Below are 18,897 nucleotides of genomic sequence, written 5' to 3' on the forward strand. Positions count from 1 at the left end.
GAAATGTCTTGACTTTGTTTCCTCTAGAAAGGAAGATGTTCTGAATTATTATGAGAAATTAAACCAGGTAATCATGATTTGCACATAATAATTACGCTCTACATATAAAGAATTTGGTTTTACTTTACCATAGTCAATGTTCTTGACAACTTGAGAATCCCTGTGGATTTTAATTTTTGCTTCGGCTTATTGTGCTTTTACATTATAAATTTGTTAAACATCTGCTACATGACTGTAGTCTGTATATAGGACATGGAAATAACAGGAAGTATTTTATAAACTTAATATACGTAGTCTTATTGGGTGAAGAAGCTTATTTAATATAACATATATTTTCATTATATAATTATTTACGCTTCATAGATTAACGAGATAAAGGAGGACATTAATAACTTACATAATTAAAGTTGTACACATGATTTCAATAATACATTTTTATGAAAATTGTATGTGTAATATTTTATAGGAAGAATTTATGGCAGTTATAAGTTGTAACATAGAATAGGAAAGTTTTGGTATCTGGAAGGTTTCTCTGGAAACTGAAAGCAATAGCAATAGCATTGTCATATCATAGTGCGTTGATGCATATCGCTTCCTTGAAGTGGGCCAAGAGAACAGAACTTTGCCACGCTTTGCTTTGCATATCTTTCCGCCATCAAGATTCGAGAGTGACATCGTATCCATCCCTTTAAATTTTACCTCACATTCAAAGTAAAACATATCAATCCAACCAAGAACAGAAGCCTTTTTAATTTCATTTAATATCCAAAAGTGATCACTTTTACTTTTCTTCAAATAAACTCCACTTACCATAAAATTGACATCATTGATTCAAAAAATCACTCGAGTTTAAGTTTATTAATTATGTTATCCTGAAAAGTAATTGTGAGTATAGACAAGGGTGCCACTTGTCAACACATGCTAAACCAAGTGTCCGATGTGGTACTGAGTTGTAGGGTGTGGGTGCAGTAATCAATGCCAGGTAAAGGGCAAGCAATGAATTAGACGTATCATATTTTTGAGGTCCTACTAGTTGAGTTTGCAACCTTCACCGCACGAGAAGGAGCATAGAACTGGTTCACTGAATAGCATAATTTCCCATTTCCCCTGCACCATCACGTGGCCTTCACAACCTCTGGACCAACACTCCATTTTGCTCTATTGCTAACCCAACACACTCCCATTTTGGACCATATACCTAACCATACTATGTGCATGTTCACTACCTTTGTCCACCACAACCTCTCACTCCTCCATACATGGACTACAATCAATACTCTTAGCCTTAGTGTATCGATTAATTCTTTAATTTTTAAGAGCAGGGTAGTTAGGTAGCTTGGGAGATTAACTAATCAACTAAGATGAGGCGAATATTTTCTAGCTAAGTGCATCAGTGGAAACAGGGAACTTGTGTGAGTTCTAAAATCATGATACGTTTGACGGGCATCAGCCGACACATTGGACATATTAGCAAACAATATCAACAGGTGCATGAACTGTTAGTTTCTTTGTTTTTTTATTTTTGGAAGCTAGCTATTTCATAATCAACTAGCTTAAACAAATGGGGTATTGTTTGCTACATGGTCAAGCGGAGTATTTATGATTACCGGCTCAAGAAGTTTGACACAGGTTCAACATGATTGATCAGAATCAGAACAAGTAACTCTGGTGGCGACATGAAATTTGACACAGGATGTTTGGCTATAAAGAGATTCCATTGAAAAAGGAAAAAGAAAAGTAGATGACCAATCGTATCATAAACAAATACAACTTGTTCCGCTTGATAAATAACATTATATTATTATATCTCTGCATCTGCTTATCTGTCCGTGTCTTATTTATCTCTAAAATATTGTTTTCAAGATTAGATTCTTCCCACAGTTGATGAACCTAATCCGTAGTCTTTTCAGCTTCACCAAATTATGGTGCTAATGAATATGACAGTTCCCTAATACATCATTATACTAAGCAACTAAGTATAAACAAACCTAAGCAATGAAAAAATCTAGAGAGAGAGAGAGAGAATATATGTATAGGTGGGGACACATGGCAGGAAAATTGAGACAACAAAAAGAAAGCGGGTAAAGTGGCTATGGCACGTTGGTGCTCTCATTCCTCAACTAGCTTATAATGCTGCTTCTCTTTTAGCCGACCCAACTTCCATGCTGTCTCTAACTATCCTTGTTCCACAAGACAATAGTCCTTTTCGTTCCTATGCTTCACTCACACATGCACACACACGCACACATATATATATTATGCTTACAAGTTCCAAAGGTCAAATAATCCCAATAACTTTGAGAAAGCTAGCTAGTGATCTATATCTAACTTTGAAACTTGCCATATATACATGTTCTTCTTTGCCTATTGTCCTAGTTAGCTTCCTTAATTACTTCTTGTTCTTATACTACTACATACATGGAGCTTCAGTTAGGTCTTGCTCTCCCCACTCACAACCCCGTTGAGGAGTTCAACCTTAACAAACAGATGGTGAGTTTAGAGTTGTGGAGACCCGGTTGCGGTTATGAAAGCGAAAAGCATGTCAAACACAATAAGCGCAGCTTCGAAGAGTCATTTGAACATTTTTTTAAACCTTTGCCTTTACTAGTGTGGAGTGGACAGCCAAATGAAGAAGATGATCGTAGTAAAAAGACTCAAAGAAACATTCACTCACCAAACAAGTAAGTTGTTTCTCCACTTGTATGTTTTAGCCCTTCTAAAGTTCTAATTAAAACTAGCTAGTATAGTAGTACTAGTAAGTAACATTTTGATCATATATATGATCATAGACAGACAAATAGATAGAGGTAAGTAAAACTAAAAATTCTGTAATGGAAAGACATTAAAAGAACGTTGTCTTACTTAACTTTTATGATGTGTTCATACAGGAAAGGTGATGAAGAAAACCATTTGGTGGGGTGGCCACCAGTTAAATCATGGAGGAGGAAAGAACTCCATCAACAGCGTCCTGAGAGAGGCCAAATCAGGAACAATAGGATTCAAGCTAATGAGAATCAACGTAGAGGATCAAACTCTTTGTATGTCAAAGTTAACATGGAAGGGGTAGCCATAGGAAGGAAAATCAATTTGAGGCTTTTCAATTCTTATCAGACACTTACAAGCACCTTGATCAGCATGTTTGCTAAATGTAAGGGAATACTTCTACATTTTCTTTTTCTTGTGAGGTGTATATAGTGGATATGATTTCTGATTTGGTCTATACATTTTATATTTGTGCAGACCAAAAATTAGAGGAACCTGAAGAAAGTTACACACTCACCTTTCAAAACGATCAAGGGGATTGGCTGCAAGTAGGACATGTTCCATGGCAGTATGTGCTTATTTTATATATACTTTGATTACATACTTTCATTGACTATTTTATGCCACAGAAAAGAAAAGGAGAAAAAAATGAGTTTAGGAATATTATTATAAAATTGTAAGGTATCTAAAGAATAACATTTTCTTGATTTGCAGATCCTTTGTCGGTACGGTGCGGCGTTTGGTGTTACTGAGGAATGGAAGTGAAACTATTTGACAGATTATAGTTTGTGCTCTGATGTTGTTTATGGTGCTCAGTTCAGTAAAGAGTATTTGCTTGAATAGGTTGTAGAGAGCAAAAGCCAAGTATCAAAAGTCGGATTACAAATAACTTGCATCAGCTTTGATTCTTTTTAATAATTTTGTATTGGTTCAATCACAAATAACCTGATCCAACTTTCAAATTTCAACATATGCCAAATAATCATTTCTACTTGCAGAAAATGGCACAGATGTACGGGCCTTAATCGAAATTTGCCCATGATCTTGAAATTGCGAGAAATGGTTTAATGTTAACACTTGTACCTGTTAAGTAATCTGCAAGACAATTTATATATATATAATTAAGTAGTTGGTGGGGGGGGGGGGGGGTTATAAGATGAGGCTGTACATGAAGAAAGCATGAACTGATCACAGTCTTGCTTTCACCTTTGTCATTATTGTAATATTAGAATCTCTGGTTAGTTTATATAAACTTTGTGATATTTACATATCAGAATTTCAGTTGTTCCAACTCCTCTCTGACCAAATTTTGTAATATTAGACTGTTTATGTAGAAGAATGAGGCAGCAAGGGTCAAATTCCTGGTCATTCAGTTAATGATACTCAAATATCATGTGAAATACTAACTTTCCTGAAAAGTCATGCTCTTTGGTAAAAGCTCTTTCTCTATATTGATCGAACTCATGTCCAAACCTTAACTTCCCCTAAAAAGAAGTATGAAATTTTACTTTTTACAGCTTTTGTTTTTGTCTGTTGCTTTTTGTTTGTTCATAAAACTGAGTGATAACATGGTAACCTTAAAATCACCTCAAAATTTGTTGCAATAAATTCTTCTCTGACTTGTCACTCCAGAGCGTGTAACTACTAACTACTATTGAACTGTATACATATCTAACTTTATATCTATCTTTAAAGTTCTCAACCGTTGGTCTAAGACTAATTGTTTCTGGAGGCATAATTTCCTCATGCACGCTTGCCTCATTGAATAGATTCATGCAAGACTCTGCGTGACTGCTTCTTCACTCTTGCATTTTTATGAAATGTAGAATTCCATGAAATTTTTGTTCAAAATAACTAATGTGTCAGAATTCCCAAGTTCATTTACTTATAATTATAAATATGACACGTAATACACCGAGTTATAGGATTATCTGTAATGGCCAAACCTCAATCTTGAAAAACAGTTTTCCCTATTGTTTCAAAACTATTATAGCTTTGGATATTGTTGGTCACTTTAATCCTTTCTTTTTAATTGTACTTTTTTTATTAGTCGTGAAAGTTATACTGGTATGAGAACGAAATTCACTAAAATTCACATATTTAGTAAGACTAACAACATCACATGAATTTCACCTAATAAAAAAGAATATAAGAAAGAAAAGAGTATTAAAGAATGTTTTACTATAATACTCTTTTTTTAGTGTTGAGAATGTGCTGGAATAAGGGGAATACAAGGTATTAAGAGCGTCTCTAAAACTACTTTTTCCACAAAAGAGAATGAGCGTCTGCGTCTCCTATGTGAGAAGATATTGTGAGGTCCAGTAAATGTTAGGTTCTTAAAGAGAACATCGACTTTTTTTTTAAAGACTAAAGTAACAAAAATATGTGTGTGGTCGTGAATTGATAATGCATGAGTTTTTTTTTTTTTTTTTTAAAAGCCATTGGCTAATTCAAAGCAATTGAAAATAACAAAAGAAAAAAAAACTAAAGAGAAATTTGACGAAACAATTTTTGAGTTGTTAATATCAAAACAACACCCAAGAGTCATAGGCTCAAAGATTGGCGATGAACATGAATACAAATGTCTTAAGGAGGCATAAGTCTAAATAAAAGAGAGAGGTTACTTTGAAAGAGTTTGATATACATGAAGTAAAGAGACAACTTCGTTATCATCTAATAATTTGTAAACAAAAGTGCTTAAAGAAAAATTTGGGTTGATTTAAATTTAAGGTAATGATTATGATATCCTACTTCTATTTTTAATTTATAAGATCAAATTTAGATTAATTGTTTATTTATTTATATAAGGCTCATTTCATAATATTTGATGTATTAATTATTTTTAAAATAAAATACTTGTAATTATAACATGTTCTCCTAATTTTATAAAATACTTATAGACTATTATAATTGATTAGGAGAGTAAACAATATTAATTATGATAGAAAAAAATAGTATAAAACATATATTTTAATTGATTAAGAGAGAAGTGAGTATAAATTGAGATAGAAAAAATAATAGCGACAGCTTTAGAAAAAAAATATAAAAATAAAATAAATTTATTATTATCAATCAAATTTACTATTTTTTAATATTAATAAATTAGGTATTTAGATGTTATATGTAGAAATAGAAGTAAATTGCTTTATTCTTTTCCTTCAAACGAGCGATTGAACAAAAAGTCATTGGATCAAGATAGTTGTTGAATCAAACTAATCATCGGATAAAATTATGATTAAGTTTCTAATAGTGAGTTTGAGTAAAAATTGATTAAAAATGAGGTGAATGACCTTTAAACTACACATGAGCACATCCTGAAAATTAATTGATAACCTCTTTGCAAGGTAACATCTTGAGGTACAATTTATGAAAGATGATCTGAATGTCGCTTATGAATATGGCATATATATATATATATATATATATATATATATATATATATATATATATATTATTTTATGTTGTAGGTTTAAATAACAATAATAATGTCTTCAACCAATCTAATGTCCTTGTTGGTGTTTTGTAAGGGCTGATAAACTCTTGAAGTATATTTACATTAAATAAATTCACATATAACACGAAGTACTATCTAATAAATAACATTTTATTCAGAATGATCTACATCTATAAAAATAATAAAAATAATATCAATGTGACAAGGGGATAAAAGAAAAATATTGACCCAACATCAGTACAATTAGAAAACACAAGCTTGAGCATGAATACATTAAAAATATATTACAAAGTACAAACATATGTATAATATTGTATAACATGATGGCGAAATATAAAATATATATATATATATATATATATATATATATATATATATATATATATAAATGCACGCCGAGACTTTGAGAGTATGGATTTGTGACACAATCGTCTAGATAAAGACGCTAAATGCTTGAAATATTTAGATGTTTTAATAATTTCTTACCTCCTTTTCTTATTTCATTGAGATTAAGAAAATAATTAACATAATTAATAATAATAAGTTTATCTTATTTTTATATTTTTTTTAAAACTATGTTTATTATTTGTCTCTCTTAATTAATACCCATTTTTTAACAAATTAAAATACATATTTTATATTATTTTTCTCTTGTAATTAATATTCTTTATTTTCTCAATTGATTTGAATGCATGTCTTTTTAAAAGTTTATAATTTTAATATATTTCATAAAATTAGGAAAATATGATTTAAATATAGATATTTTAGTTTAAAAATAATTAATACATCATATAAGTCTTATATAAATAAATAAATAATTATTTTAAGTTGAATTTTATAAATAAAAAGATGATATTAATATTTTATATTATAAATAAAAAGAATGGTATTAATATTTTATATTATTGAGAGCAATCATCATCCTTGATAACACACTATCTTCTTGGAGACTCACTGAAATATATTTGAGAGCATGTTGGACGTGAGAAACTAAAATTGAATTATATTTTGATGATATAGTATTTTATATTTCTTAAGTGTATTTTGAATATTATAATTAATTTTAATTTGCTTGATTATTTATTATTTAAAATTTCACCTGCAAGTATGTTAAATTGAAATTAAAATGAATAAAATACTTATAAAAAAATGTAAACATTATAAAATTATTGCAATCAACAAATTTTGCATTTCCCATTCTATAACTTTCTTAATAAAAAAAAAATACTTATAAGTTTTTTTCTTTTATACTGTACACAGAGATAAATTAGGATGTGTATTCAAAAGAACATTTATACGTGGGAGGAATTAACGAATATTTAAGTAGTTGAGTGGAGAAGATGGTGGGTCTCATGAGTTAAAAGTTTATCCTGTAAGATAAAAGGATTGTCGTATAATTGAGTAGTATTTACAAAAATAATTTATGTTTCTTTTATATTATATCATCCGTGATTGAAGAAGCAAAGCTCTTTCCGGTAAGTAATACATTATGATAATGCATCACGAGTGAAAATCATTATATTTGAATATGGTAAGATGGGTAATTGTATATATTATTTATTTCACATAAAAATTTAACTACATAAAATATAATTTTAAAAATACCAACTCCTCTTTATTTCTCATATAATTTCACTCTATTAATTAATTACAAATTTTATTATATTTTTTATTAAATTTATTTTTTATCTATTCATTTTCTTTCTTTTCAAATCCTCACCTTCCTCCAAGTATAGCATAAATGTTTGGCTTTTGTTAAAACATCCTGCACAACATACCTCTAAATCGGTGAAGTTTAGTGAAAAAAAAAAAATATTTGGCTTTTTGTTAAAAGTTTACTGTGAAGTCCAAAATTATTATTAAAATATTTATATTTTTATATTTGATTTATTTAAATAAAATGATTTATTAAATTAATTTTTGATATCAAATTTTGTAAACATGACAAAATGAAATAAAACGGTGACAAAAGTATTGTATAGATGTACAAGTTAAAATGACAATACAATAAGTAAGAGTTTAGAGATTGGGATCAACTCTCCTTACCTCAAAAAAATTTTTAACAAATTTTTCTAAGGAAAACAAAATTTTGCACAAATTTTTCTAAGGAGAACAAGCTTGAGGTAAGTTAAAAGAGAAAGAGAAGAAAAAAATCAAACAAAAATGAAGTAGGAAACTTAAATACCAAGTGATTTGTCTTGAATTTTGGTAAAACAAGAAAAAAAAAGCTATAGAAAAGAAGAAGAAATGGAGAAGATGAAGAACAAGGGTTTTCTCCTTCTTTGGTAGCTACATGACAAAAGTTAGAATATAAAAAAATGTTTTCATCTTTATTTTGTTTTCTAAATATATGTTAACTTAAAAGATAAGAAAGGATCATGTTGCTCTTATTTTTCTATTTTTGTTTTCTCTTTATTACTTTTTTTATTTCAATTTTATTTTTTCCCTTTCCGTATTGGAATCACTCAGCCTATTAAAATAAATAAGGAAGGAAGAAAAGTTAAATTGATACTTAGCTTGTAGTCAAAATAAATATAAAATATCTTTACTAAATTAATTGTCAAATTCTTTTGGTGGTAGAAATTAAATTTTGAATTTTTAAAAAATATTATTTCAAATCAAAATTAATCTTTTTTATAATAAAATATTTAACTTCATGTCCTAAAATAAAGAATTTACAACTTAAAATAATTAAATTTATAAATATTCAAAAAATAATTTTAATCATATATGTAAACACAAAAAAAATTAATTGGTGAAGTTTCTGCACAACATACCTGTAATTTGGTGAAGTTTAGTGGAAAAGCAAAATTTTTATTGAAAATTGGTTGAATATTTTCCTACTTTTTTACTTTCTGTTGACTTATAGAATGAAAAATTGAAAACTGGTTTCAAATTATTGCTATTAAAATATAACATCAGTCGATCACGGTGGGACTCGAACCCACAATCTCCCGCTCCGGAGGCGAGCGCCTTATCCATTAGGCCACGCGACCAATGGTTGATATTAGGGGAATTTCTTCTAATTTATATGCTCTATTAATAAACTAAAACGAGGCACAATGTCAACATCAATTGGAAAAGGAAATTTACAGATACAGGAATAGGTCGTGGTTCATTGGCCGGCGACCTAACTTGGCCACTAAATTAGATTAAGACTTGAAATTTTGTTTAATCAAAAAGGTCAAAAGCTTTAAACTATTGAGTTATTTTCAACTTAATGGACAAGGGCTAAAGTAACTACATATAAGATATTTTTTAAAAGCTCATTGAAATAAATAAATCTTCATTAAAGACTTTATAATAAAAATATACTTTAAGTTATTTCTCGCATAAGGTCAAACTTTTAAAAGATTAACTCAAACTTTAAAAATGTTTTTATTTTTATTTTAATTAACTATATAATATATGCTTGTCTTTAAAAAAATATATTCTATTTTGTATAATTTATCATTTTAAAATATTTATTTGTATAAATAAATATATAAATATTTAAAGTTTATTCTAGATAAGCCATCAAAATCAGAGTATTCAAGAGAATTTTTTACATAAATAATATTTTTTTTAAAAAAAATTATAAAAGTAATATTTGTGCAACATTATTTACCCAACTAGAATCAATCATTGTTCATGCTCAAAATTCGGTTTCCCGGGAACCGAATTCTGAGCTTCAATATATATATATATATATATATATATATATATATATATATTTTTTTTTTTTTTTTACAACTCAGAATTCGGTTCCCGGGGAACCGAATTCTAAGTTGTTTTAAATTTTTTTTTTTTTTTTTGCGTTTGTGGCCCATTTTGGGCGAATGCTGGAAGTGGAACGGGCAGTTCCGGAACCAGAACGGCCCGTTCTGCTTAAACACTTAGAGTGCTTTTTTTAAAATTAGAACGGGCCGTTCCAATTTTAAAAAAAGTACTCTAAGTGTTTAAGCAGAACGGGCCGTTCTGCTTTCGGAACGGCCCGTTCCACTTCCAAAACTTGCACACACTTGACCACAAACGCAAAAAAAAAAAAAAATATTGAAGCTCAGAATTCGATTTCCCGGGAACTGAATTCTGAGCATGAACAGTGATTGATTCTAGTTGGGTAAATAATGTTACACATATGTTATTTGGTAAATTTTTTTTAAAAAAAGTTTATTTACTTAAAAAATTCGTATTCAAGAGTGTAATCTATTTTCTTAAGTTAGGGTTTGTAATTTTATAATAAACTTATTCTGATACCTTTTTTTGGAAGTAATTTGCATTAGAAAGTCCGCCAATTCCTAATCTTTTGGTATCCTCTCTTAACTCAAACTTTTAATATGTTGGGCCAAAAATCTCGACGGAAGCCTTTGAATAATAAAAACATCTCGAAATTTATCTGAATGATACATAACAAGAATAAATAAAAACCATATTTTCCAACTAAAAGGTATTTGAATGTTGTGAGGCCTGGAAGGTTCGGTTGATTGTTTCCACTTTGTATACGCAGCACACATGGATCGTGGACTAGGAGGGGCACGAAGTCATGGTTGAAAACGAACCCAAATTGAAGTCTACGTTGTTAATAAATCTTGTTGAATCGATTTTAATTTTTAAGTGAGAGGACCAAAGAAATGATTTAAAGGGTCAAAAAAACATTCAAAGCATGCGTTGGATTGGTGATTCTACAGCTAATTACTAATTCAAGGTCAGCTGTGATCTAGATTCAATTCTCACTTCTCACAAATTGTTTATCCGTTCGTCACAGCTATAAAATTATTCCTTCCTCTCGTTTTTGAGCTGGCAATACCATGCAAACTGTGCTACCTGTATTCGTTAAAATATTAATTATGATTATTAATTATTTCGTTCATTTGATTAAAATATTAACAAATAATGGTAAATTTTTTTAACGGTTAAATTAAAAAATTTGGGTGGGGCCAACGTATATTTAAAATTATTTTTTAAAAAAGAATTCGTGAAAAAACTCTACATTTTTTTAATATAAATTATTATTATTTATTTGATTTGATTTATAGACGCAATGTCCTCTTTAGATTTTTGTGTGTAATCACTTGACCCTTTGAAAAGTCATTTGCATTAAAATAAAATCAGAGATAATATTTATCCCCTTTCTTCTTATGGATGAGTCTATGTATATGAGGGCATTATTAATTGAAGGAAACAATCTTAGAAATGAATTGATATATTATAAATTGTTTGTCATATTAGAGGTTAATGGATATATTTGATGTATTTATTTGGCAAAAATCTAGTCCTTGCTTATTACTTTTTAATTTGTGATGTGATGAATTATTATTATTATTATTATTATTATTTTAATCTATAGCATTGAAGCAGCAATAAGAAGTAAAAAAGAAAATGGAAAAGGGAAGCAGAGGCCACATTCAAAGGCATTTGAGATTTGAACCTCCCAGTCCCACCGACGCCATTCAAAATGAAATCAGAGAACGCAGCATCCAGCTCCACGTGTAAACATCGCAACAGCAACGATGAGAAACAGGGAGGAGAAAAAGCGTAAGCCGTACGCGTGGCATTGGCATAGGCATAGAATTGAATAAAGCCGCGACACACCCAATCCCAGCCCAGCATTCAGACAGAACAGAAGAGTTCCGGTGAGCGGTAGGTGTTAGTATTACACCTCAACAACTTTTTCCATTCCATTATACTCTCAATTTCTCTCTCGTCGCCATTCCCACAGATCTGAAACGCACATCACACCCATCCACGGGGTTCGCGCCTTTTCACTCTTCCTTACCCTATTGGTTAATCCTCCCAACACCCCGCACCTATAATCTAGCACCAATCCCACCCTCCATAACCGTTTTCGCGCGGATCTAGGTAAGTAATTACGATTTATCATTTACCACCCTTCAATTTGAATTTCAAGCGTTTTTATTTATTTATAGATTAATCGAGCGAGGGTTTTGGTTTTGGTTTTGGTTAGTGTGGGAGTGAATAAGGTTGGGGTTTGCGATGGCTCCGACGACGATCCGGAAGGCGATTGGAGTGGTGAAGGACCAGACGAGCATAGGGATAGCCAAGGTGGCCAGCAACATGGCGCCGGAGATGGAGGTGGCCATCGTGAAGGCCACCAGCCACGACGACGACCCCGCCAGCGACAAGTACGTGAGGGAGATCTTGAATCTCATGTCTCACTCGCGCGGCTACGTCCACGCCTGCGTCACCGCGGTCTCCAAGCGTCTCGGCAAGACGCGCGACTGGATCGTGGCGCTCAAGGCGCTCATGCTCGTGCACAGGCTCATGAACGAGGGTCCCCCGCTCTTCCAGGAGGAGATCCTCTACGCCACCCGCAGGGGAACCAGGCTCCTCAATATGTCGGATTTCAGAGACGAGGCTCACTCCAGCTCCTGGGATCACTCCGCTTTTGTTAGGACTTATGCTATGTATCTCGATCAGAGGCTTGAGATGATGCTCTTTGATAGAAAAAGTGCTGCTGCTGGAACTGCTGCTGCTGGTGCTGCTGCTGGTGGTAGTGTTGGTGGTGCTAGCGGTGGTGATGACAGGTTTGGTGGAGGGGATGATAGGTTTGGGGGAAGGGACAATTTCCGGTCGCCGCCGTACGAGTATGGGGGTGGAGAGTTTAGAGATGGATATGGGAATGGGATGAGGAGGACTAGGTCGTATGGGGACATGAGTGAATCGGTGGGGAGAGGGGAGGAGAAGAGGGTTGTGAGTGTGACTCCGTTGAGGGAAATGACGCCGGAGAGGATTTTCGGCAAGATGGGTCATTTGCAGAGGTTGTTGGATCGGTTTTTGGCTTGTAGGCCAACTGGGTTGGCTAAGAATAGTAGGATGGTTTTGATTGCGTTGTATCCTGTGGTCAAGGAGAGTTTTCAGTTGTATGCTGATATATGTGAGGTTTTGGCTGTGTTGCTTGACAAGTTCTTTGATATGGAGTATCCTGATTGTGTGAAGGCCTTTGATGCTTATGCTAGTGCTGCTAAGCAGATTGATGAGCTGGTAGCTTTTTACAATTGGTGTAAGGATACCGGTGTGGCGAGGTCCTCAGAGTATCCTGAGGTTCAGAGGATTACCAGTAAGTTGCTCGAGACTTTGGAGGAGTTTGTGAGGGATAGGGCCAAGAGGCCGAAGAGTCCAGAGAGGCAAGAGGAGGCTCCACCGGTGGAGAAGGTGGAGGAGGAGCCAGTGCCAGATATGAATGAGATCAAGGCACTGCCTCCGCCAGAGAATTATACCCCGCCTCCTCCACCTGAACCTGAGCCTAAGCCGCAACCACAGGTTACAGAGGACTTGGTGAATCTGAGAGATGATGCAGTCAGTGCGGATGACCAGGGGAATAGATTGGCTTTGGCACTCTTTGCTGGTGCACCTGGTAATAATACAAATGGATCGTGGGAAGCCTTCCCGTCAAATGGACAGCCAGAAGTGACTTCAGCCTGGCAAACCCCGGCTGCGGAGCCTGGGAAAGCTGATTGGGAATTGGCATTGGTAGAAACTGCGAGCAACTTGTCAAAGCAGAAGGCAGCTTTAGGTGGTGGGTTTGATCCGCTATTGTTGACTGGTATGTATGATCAAGGAATGGTGAGGCAACATGTCAGCACTACCCAACTGAGTGGAGGGAGTGCAAGCAGTGTGGCATTGCCGGGACCAGGGAAGACTACAACCCCTGTTTTGGCTCTCCCTGCCCCAGATGGATCTGTGCAGCCGGTTAATCAGGACCCGTTTGCTGCATCATTGAGCATTCCACCACCATCCTATGTGCAAATGGCAGATATGGAGAAGAAGCAGCATTTGCTTGTGCAGGAGCAGCAGGTGTGGCATCAGTATGCAAGGGATGGGATGCAAGGCCAATCTAGCTTGGCCAGACTGAATGGCACTGGATACTATGCTGGAGGTCCTATGCCCACGATGCCTTATGGAATGCCCCCGGTCAATGGAATGGGACCTCCAACAGGGTATTATCACACTCCTTACTGATACCCCTTTACCTTTTTTTTGTCACATATCTATAGGTTGCTTCGTTTATTTTTTACTATGACATAGTGTTTTCCTTTGTTTCAAATGATGTTCTCTTATTCTTGAGATCTGCACATTAGTACTACGGGGATGCTATGGAGACTGAGTTGAAGAGACAAATTCTTGTTGGGTTTTGATGCTGGGACCTGGGAGATGTGTTACTCAGTTGTGATGTCTCTCTGTATTTTGTAATAGTAGCAATTTCTTCTCCATTTTGTATTTCAAGTGATTCTTGCTCCTTAAAAACAAACGATTAACTACTGTAAATTTTATTAAATGCTGGTGCTGATGATCTCGATTGGTTATACCAAATGATATTTCCATCTAATGGGAACAGCCTTGATTTCCTATTCTTAAAATTTACCACAGGTCCTCAGGAAATATGGTTCCTTTAGGGTGGAGTTAGCTAGCTATATCAGTAAATTTCCGGGTTTGACATTAAGGAGTAAGTTTTCAATCTGGTCGGTTTTCGTTTTCTTCTTACCTTTGGTCATCGAATTTAACTATATCATCATTAATCTTCTCTAGGGGCCATAATTAGATGTCAGGTAACATCTCGAGTTGTGCAGTGCCATTCATTTTATCTGATTAGGTCTTTTTCAGCATTAACATGTATTGTTGTACCATACTCTTTAGTTCATATCGTTCACGCCTACTAATCAACTTGAACTTCATAGCTATTAGTTTTTATCTTTTGGTGAAAATTGTCTTAGTAGAGAATGAAGACAGGTAAACCGTCTGTCATTGTAAGCTATAGGTGATACATGTGTTTTGCATACAGTAATATAGTAGTTTCTCTTTCACTTCAAGCTTTTTTAGGTTTGAGAAACGTAGAGATTGAGTTTGTTAGTTCGTGCAGTTGTGGCCTTCAGTAGCGTTCTTTTTTACCTTCGCTATGTACAGTTTGTCTGCCTTCAAACTCATACATATAGTTGCGAGATTGTTACTGTAATATAATCATTCAATTATCTGTTGCTGTATTGTTGAATAATTGTCTTTTAAATAATATGAATCATGTGACATTCCCTGCTTATGGAGAAACTGAGCTTCTTAAGCATGTTAGTAGATAATTAAGTTTATAATTAAGATTTTTAAGCACGAGGTTTGATTTGTTGTCGTGCGGATGAAAAAGTTATTGATCCGGGTTACAAACAATGAAACCAATGTGGTGACATTAAATATATAATGGGGTTTCTATTTTCAAGTTTTTCTGACATTTTTATCTGATAAATGAGGAATTATTATATTGAGTACATTAATTTTTAAACTGTTTTCCCTTAATTGAAATTTTCTTTTTATACGCATGAATTTTCGGGTTGAATTCAATGCTATATATTTCAGAGAATTATTGAAAAAAAATTTATTAAGATTTCCTCAAAATATTTTAAACTTTGGAGACTTGAATGAAATTTTGATAAAATTATAGGGACTAACAGAATAATTTAGTCTATTTATTATTATATTATCTTTAAAATACGCATAATTATATATATTATTATATAGAATTAACATATGTATATTTATTAGACGAACTTTAATTCTTGCAATCATTTCATCTAAACCTCTTATTATCCGAGTCTGATTCTTCATCTCATCTGTTCAAGACGATGAAGCCAAGAAAATATATCTTTGCACGATACACATAACATTCTCATGTGTTTATCGTTTTCGTTAAGTTATGGATATACCCCCAATTAATTGCGATTATTCTAAACACGAAGTGATGGTGATACCAGCTGCCAAACACTAATAGATTAAGATATTCATGTCCCACTAATGAAGAAACCAAAGGGAATTTCTGCGTCGATTTGATAACTTGGCATTTCAATGGAAAGATCATACTTGTCATGCACAAACTGTGCAAAGCACTGGTTCTCAATGTTTCATCAAAACTCAAAGCTTTGGCATCATGACCCCACCATTTTCTTTACACCGATGGCCCCAAAAGTTTAAAACGAGACCTTGACCACGTTCGATGCTCTCCTGCCCGTGCTTTTCTTTTCCATGGCTAACTTTTGGTTTCTTTTCTGAAAAAGAATAATGACATTTTAGTAACTTTATATTCACATGTCGTCATGTCATTAAATTGTATTTACATTTTTTTTAACTTTTTTTAAATGACTATTTTCTTTTTGTACATATCACATTATATTTTCAACTATATTCTTTGTTTTTCGTTAAAAAAAATAATGGAGAAGATATGCTACTTCTTTTTAAGGCCTGAACATGTTATAATATAATATAAGGCTTTCGTCTTTACTAAGTACTCAATACACTAATTTAGTTGGCCTTGCTTTCTTCTTTATATAATAGTGAAGCTACTCACTACAACTTTAACAATGCATCTTCATTCTTCAACATAGTTAAGTATCCTTGGATTTTTTATAGCTCAAGTAGGTCAAAATGGAGTCACCTTCACAAGTTTATGTACAACACTATTTGCACGCCTCTTAAAATTAATATCATAAGTTAGATTGTGGGATAAAATAATTCTACAATCCTCTACTAAAACTCTTAATTAAGATTTATTAATAGTTGATGTTCTTATTTTATCTATCACTATTTTGTTATCCAATTAAAAAATCACATTATTCTTAATTGATAAATTTTTTTACGCCTCACCTTCTTGAACATCTATACAAGATTGACTTTCTAGAGCCGTAAAATCAAATATTAAATTACGCACTTAAATTATCTTTAACAGTTCAATAGGGGATAATTAAAATAATAGTTTTCTAATTAGATAAGAGTTGCTTCTTAAAAAAAAAAAACTTTTTAAAACAACAATTTAGAAAAATACATAAAAAAAAAGAGTATAAAAACGTTGTTTACTTTATTAAAAAGGACGTTTTTAAAAATAAATAAACAAACGGGTCATCATAGGAGTATAAAAAAAAATTGTGCAAAATGCAATTGTCTTCGTCACATCATTTTTTTGTATAAATATTTTTTAACACGTGTTTAAAATGCATTTTTTATTCCCTGTATTTTAAATTTACTTTCTTATTTAAGACATGAAAATATGCTATATTTTTGTTTATTTTAATGCTCGTGAGTCATGAATACTTTAATGGTTGCAAGCAAGTTATGAATAAGCCTTAGTTGCATTTTTTCACTTTTAACTTGTGTTTAAATTTATCTGTGATTGTATTTTTTTTATCCATCAGACGTGGTACTAGAGAGTTTATAATAATAACTCATGCCCAACTTTAATAGTTAAAAGATTAAATTAAGATTGTAGGCAACTCAATAATATTAGTTTAAAAATTCATTTGATCTTTTTAAGTTCACAATAAGAATATACAAAACTAACCATTCGAGTTTGATATGTGGAGTGATTTGTACCGGTCTACGTATAATGGACAATAAATGGTTAGGAATTTGGGCCGTGCCACAGGCTGCAGATCAACCCACTGGGCCGAAAAAGAGGTAAGGAAATGTAGCCACGAGTTTTTTCTTAAAGAGGCTAAAAATAAAATAAAGTATTAAAAACTTGTAATCAAAAGTATTGAATTCATTTTATATATGAGAAAGATTGTTTAAATAAAAACTCTTTTATCATAGTACTTAATTTATCTATTACCGTGACCACAGTATTCCCAAATTGTAATGACTAAAATGATAAGTGTCTTGAGTATAAGTAGTACATACTTACATTTGGACTAATTTAATAAAAGTACAACGAAACTTTGTAATGATATCTCATGATCTCATACTTAATTGAATCAAATATTAATAGTGAAAATAAAATAATTACCTGAGGTTTATATGTTTATAGTTCTTGAAAAACACTGTGATAATATATACAATAAATTTTTTTATCAACAACTAAAATATTATACAAGTGTATAAGTATATATAATAATTTAAAACTATAATATATAAGTCTAAATTGTCGGTCAAGCAATCCTACCTATACAAAAGTAGCCTCTAGCTACATCGTCATCCCACAACATGGCTATCCACATGCTTGACTCCTCAAACCTATCATTATTTTGCTTTCATGTAAATATGATCATCGCAACCCAACTACTAAAAAACATGTAAGGATAAGTTAGAGTAAAAGAGGATAAAACATAGCACAAATATAGAAATGAAAACATTTATACTACTCGTCAACATGTAAAACCATACACATGTCACCTCATGATTTACAACCTAGCCACACACCAAACATCTTAACATGACATTCAACAACCTTACAAAAGTAAGCAACTTATAACATATGATATACTATATTTCACCACACCCATGATACTCAACCATAAAATCAACAAGCATATGAACACCAACAAATCACACCACATTATATGCACACACCTCAATTAATGCATTATCACGTATTCACCTGCGAAAATCTCATACAACAAAGGTGAACAGTCTAAGTGGTTTGACCTTATCAAACCATCTGATCTTTTTACACTTGTTAGCTCATCAACCAAATAGGATACCAATCTCTATAACATGATTTCTCAAAGGTCTTCATTTAAACTAAAAAAGTCTAGTACCACTGTTAGGTATAACATTGCTTGGTTATGAGGGCACAAAGACCTTGATATGCTTAAACCAAGTTACCTATGGAATTAGTATGCTAACTATCCTGACAATACCACACATCTCTCCCATAATCAATTAAGGATTTTAGCCCTTAACTTTATATCCTACTCTAACATTAACTAAGG

General features: G+C 32.5%; 2 protein-coding genes and 1 non-coding gene across 3 annotated transcripts; 2 read left to right on the forward strand and 1 right to left on the reverse strand.

Moving 5' to 3' along the window:
* Positions 1 to 2,059: 2,059 nt before the first annotated feature.
* On the forward strand, positions 2,060 to 4,151 carry IAA29 (indole-3-acetic acid inducible 29). Its single transcript, XM_020383004.3, has 4 exons — positions 2,060 to 2,681; positions 2,889 to 3,148; positions 3,241 to 3,331; positions 3,478 to 4,151. The coding sequence occupies exons 1-4, from the start codon at positions 2,419 to 2,421 to the stop codon at positions 3,536 to 3,538; spliced, it is 675 nt and encodes a 224-aa protein (XP_020238593.1). The 5' UTR covers positions 2,060 to 2,418; the 3' UTR covers positions 3,539 to 4,151.
* Positions 4,152 to 9,140: 4,989 nt separating this feature from the next.
* On the reverse strand, positions 9,141 to 9,213 carry TRNAR-CCG (transfer RNA arginine (anticodon CCG)). Its single transcript has one exon. It is a non-coding gene; the product is annotated as a tRNA-Arg (tRNA).
* A 2,575-nt stretch (positions 9,214 to 11,788) lies between these two features.
* LOC109817664 (ENTH/ANTH/VHS superfamily protein) lies at positions 11,789 to 14,574 on the forward strand. Its single transcript, XM_083077505.1, has 2 exons — positions 11,789 to 12,055; positions 12,162 to 14,574. Exon 2 carries the CDS (start codon positions 12,191 to 12,193, stop codon positions 14,174 to 14,176), a length of 1,986 nt encoding a protein of 661 aa, XP_082933631.1. The 5' UTR covers positions 11,789 to 12,055; positions 12,162 to 12,190; the 3' UTR covers positions 14,177 to 14,574.
* The last annotated feature ends 4,323 nt before the right edge of the window (positions 14,575 to 18,897 follow it).

The sequence above is a fragment of the Cajanus cajan genome, chromosome 6 (genome assembly GCF_000230855.2).
Source record: "Cajanus cajan strain Asha chromosome 6, NIPB_CcT2T_4, whole genome shotgun sequence".
Taxonomy (NCBI): Eukaryota; Viridiplantae; Streptophyta; class Magnoliopsida; order Fabales; family Fabaceae; genus Cajanus; species Cajanus cajan.

What these genes read in the sequence shown, in the direction of transcription:
- IAA29 (XM_020383004.3), top strand. Translation starts at nt 2,419, where the DNA reads ATGGAGCTTCAGTTAGGTCTTGCTCTCCCCACTCACAACCCCGTTGAG. An exon ending in AACATTCACTCACCAAACAA is followed by an intron (nt 2,682 to 2,888) that starts GTAAGTTGTTTC and finishes GTGTTCATACAG; the next exon opens with GAAAGGTGATGAAGAAAACC. An exon ending in GTAGGACATGTTCCATGGCA is followed by an intron (nt 3,332 to 3,477) that starts GTATGTGCTTAT and finishes CTTGATTTGCAG; the next exon opens with ATCCTTTGTCGGTACGGTGC.
- LOC109817664 (XM_083077505.1), top strand. Translation starts at nt 12,191, where the DNA reads ATGGCTCCGACGACGATCCGGAAGGCGATTGGAGTGGTGAAGGACCAG.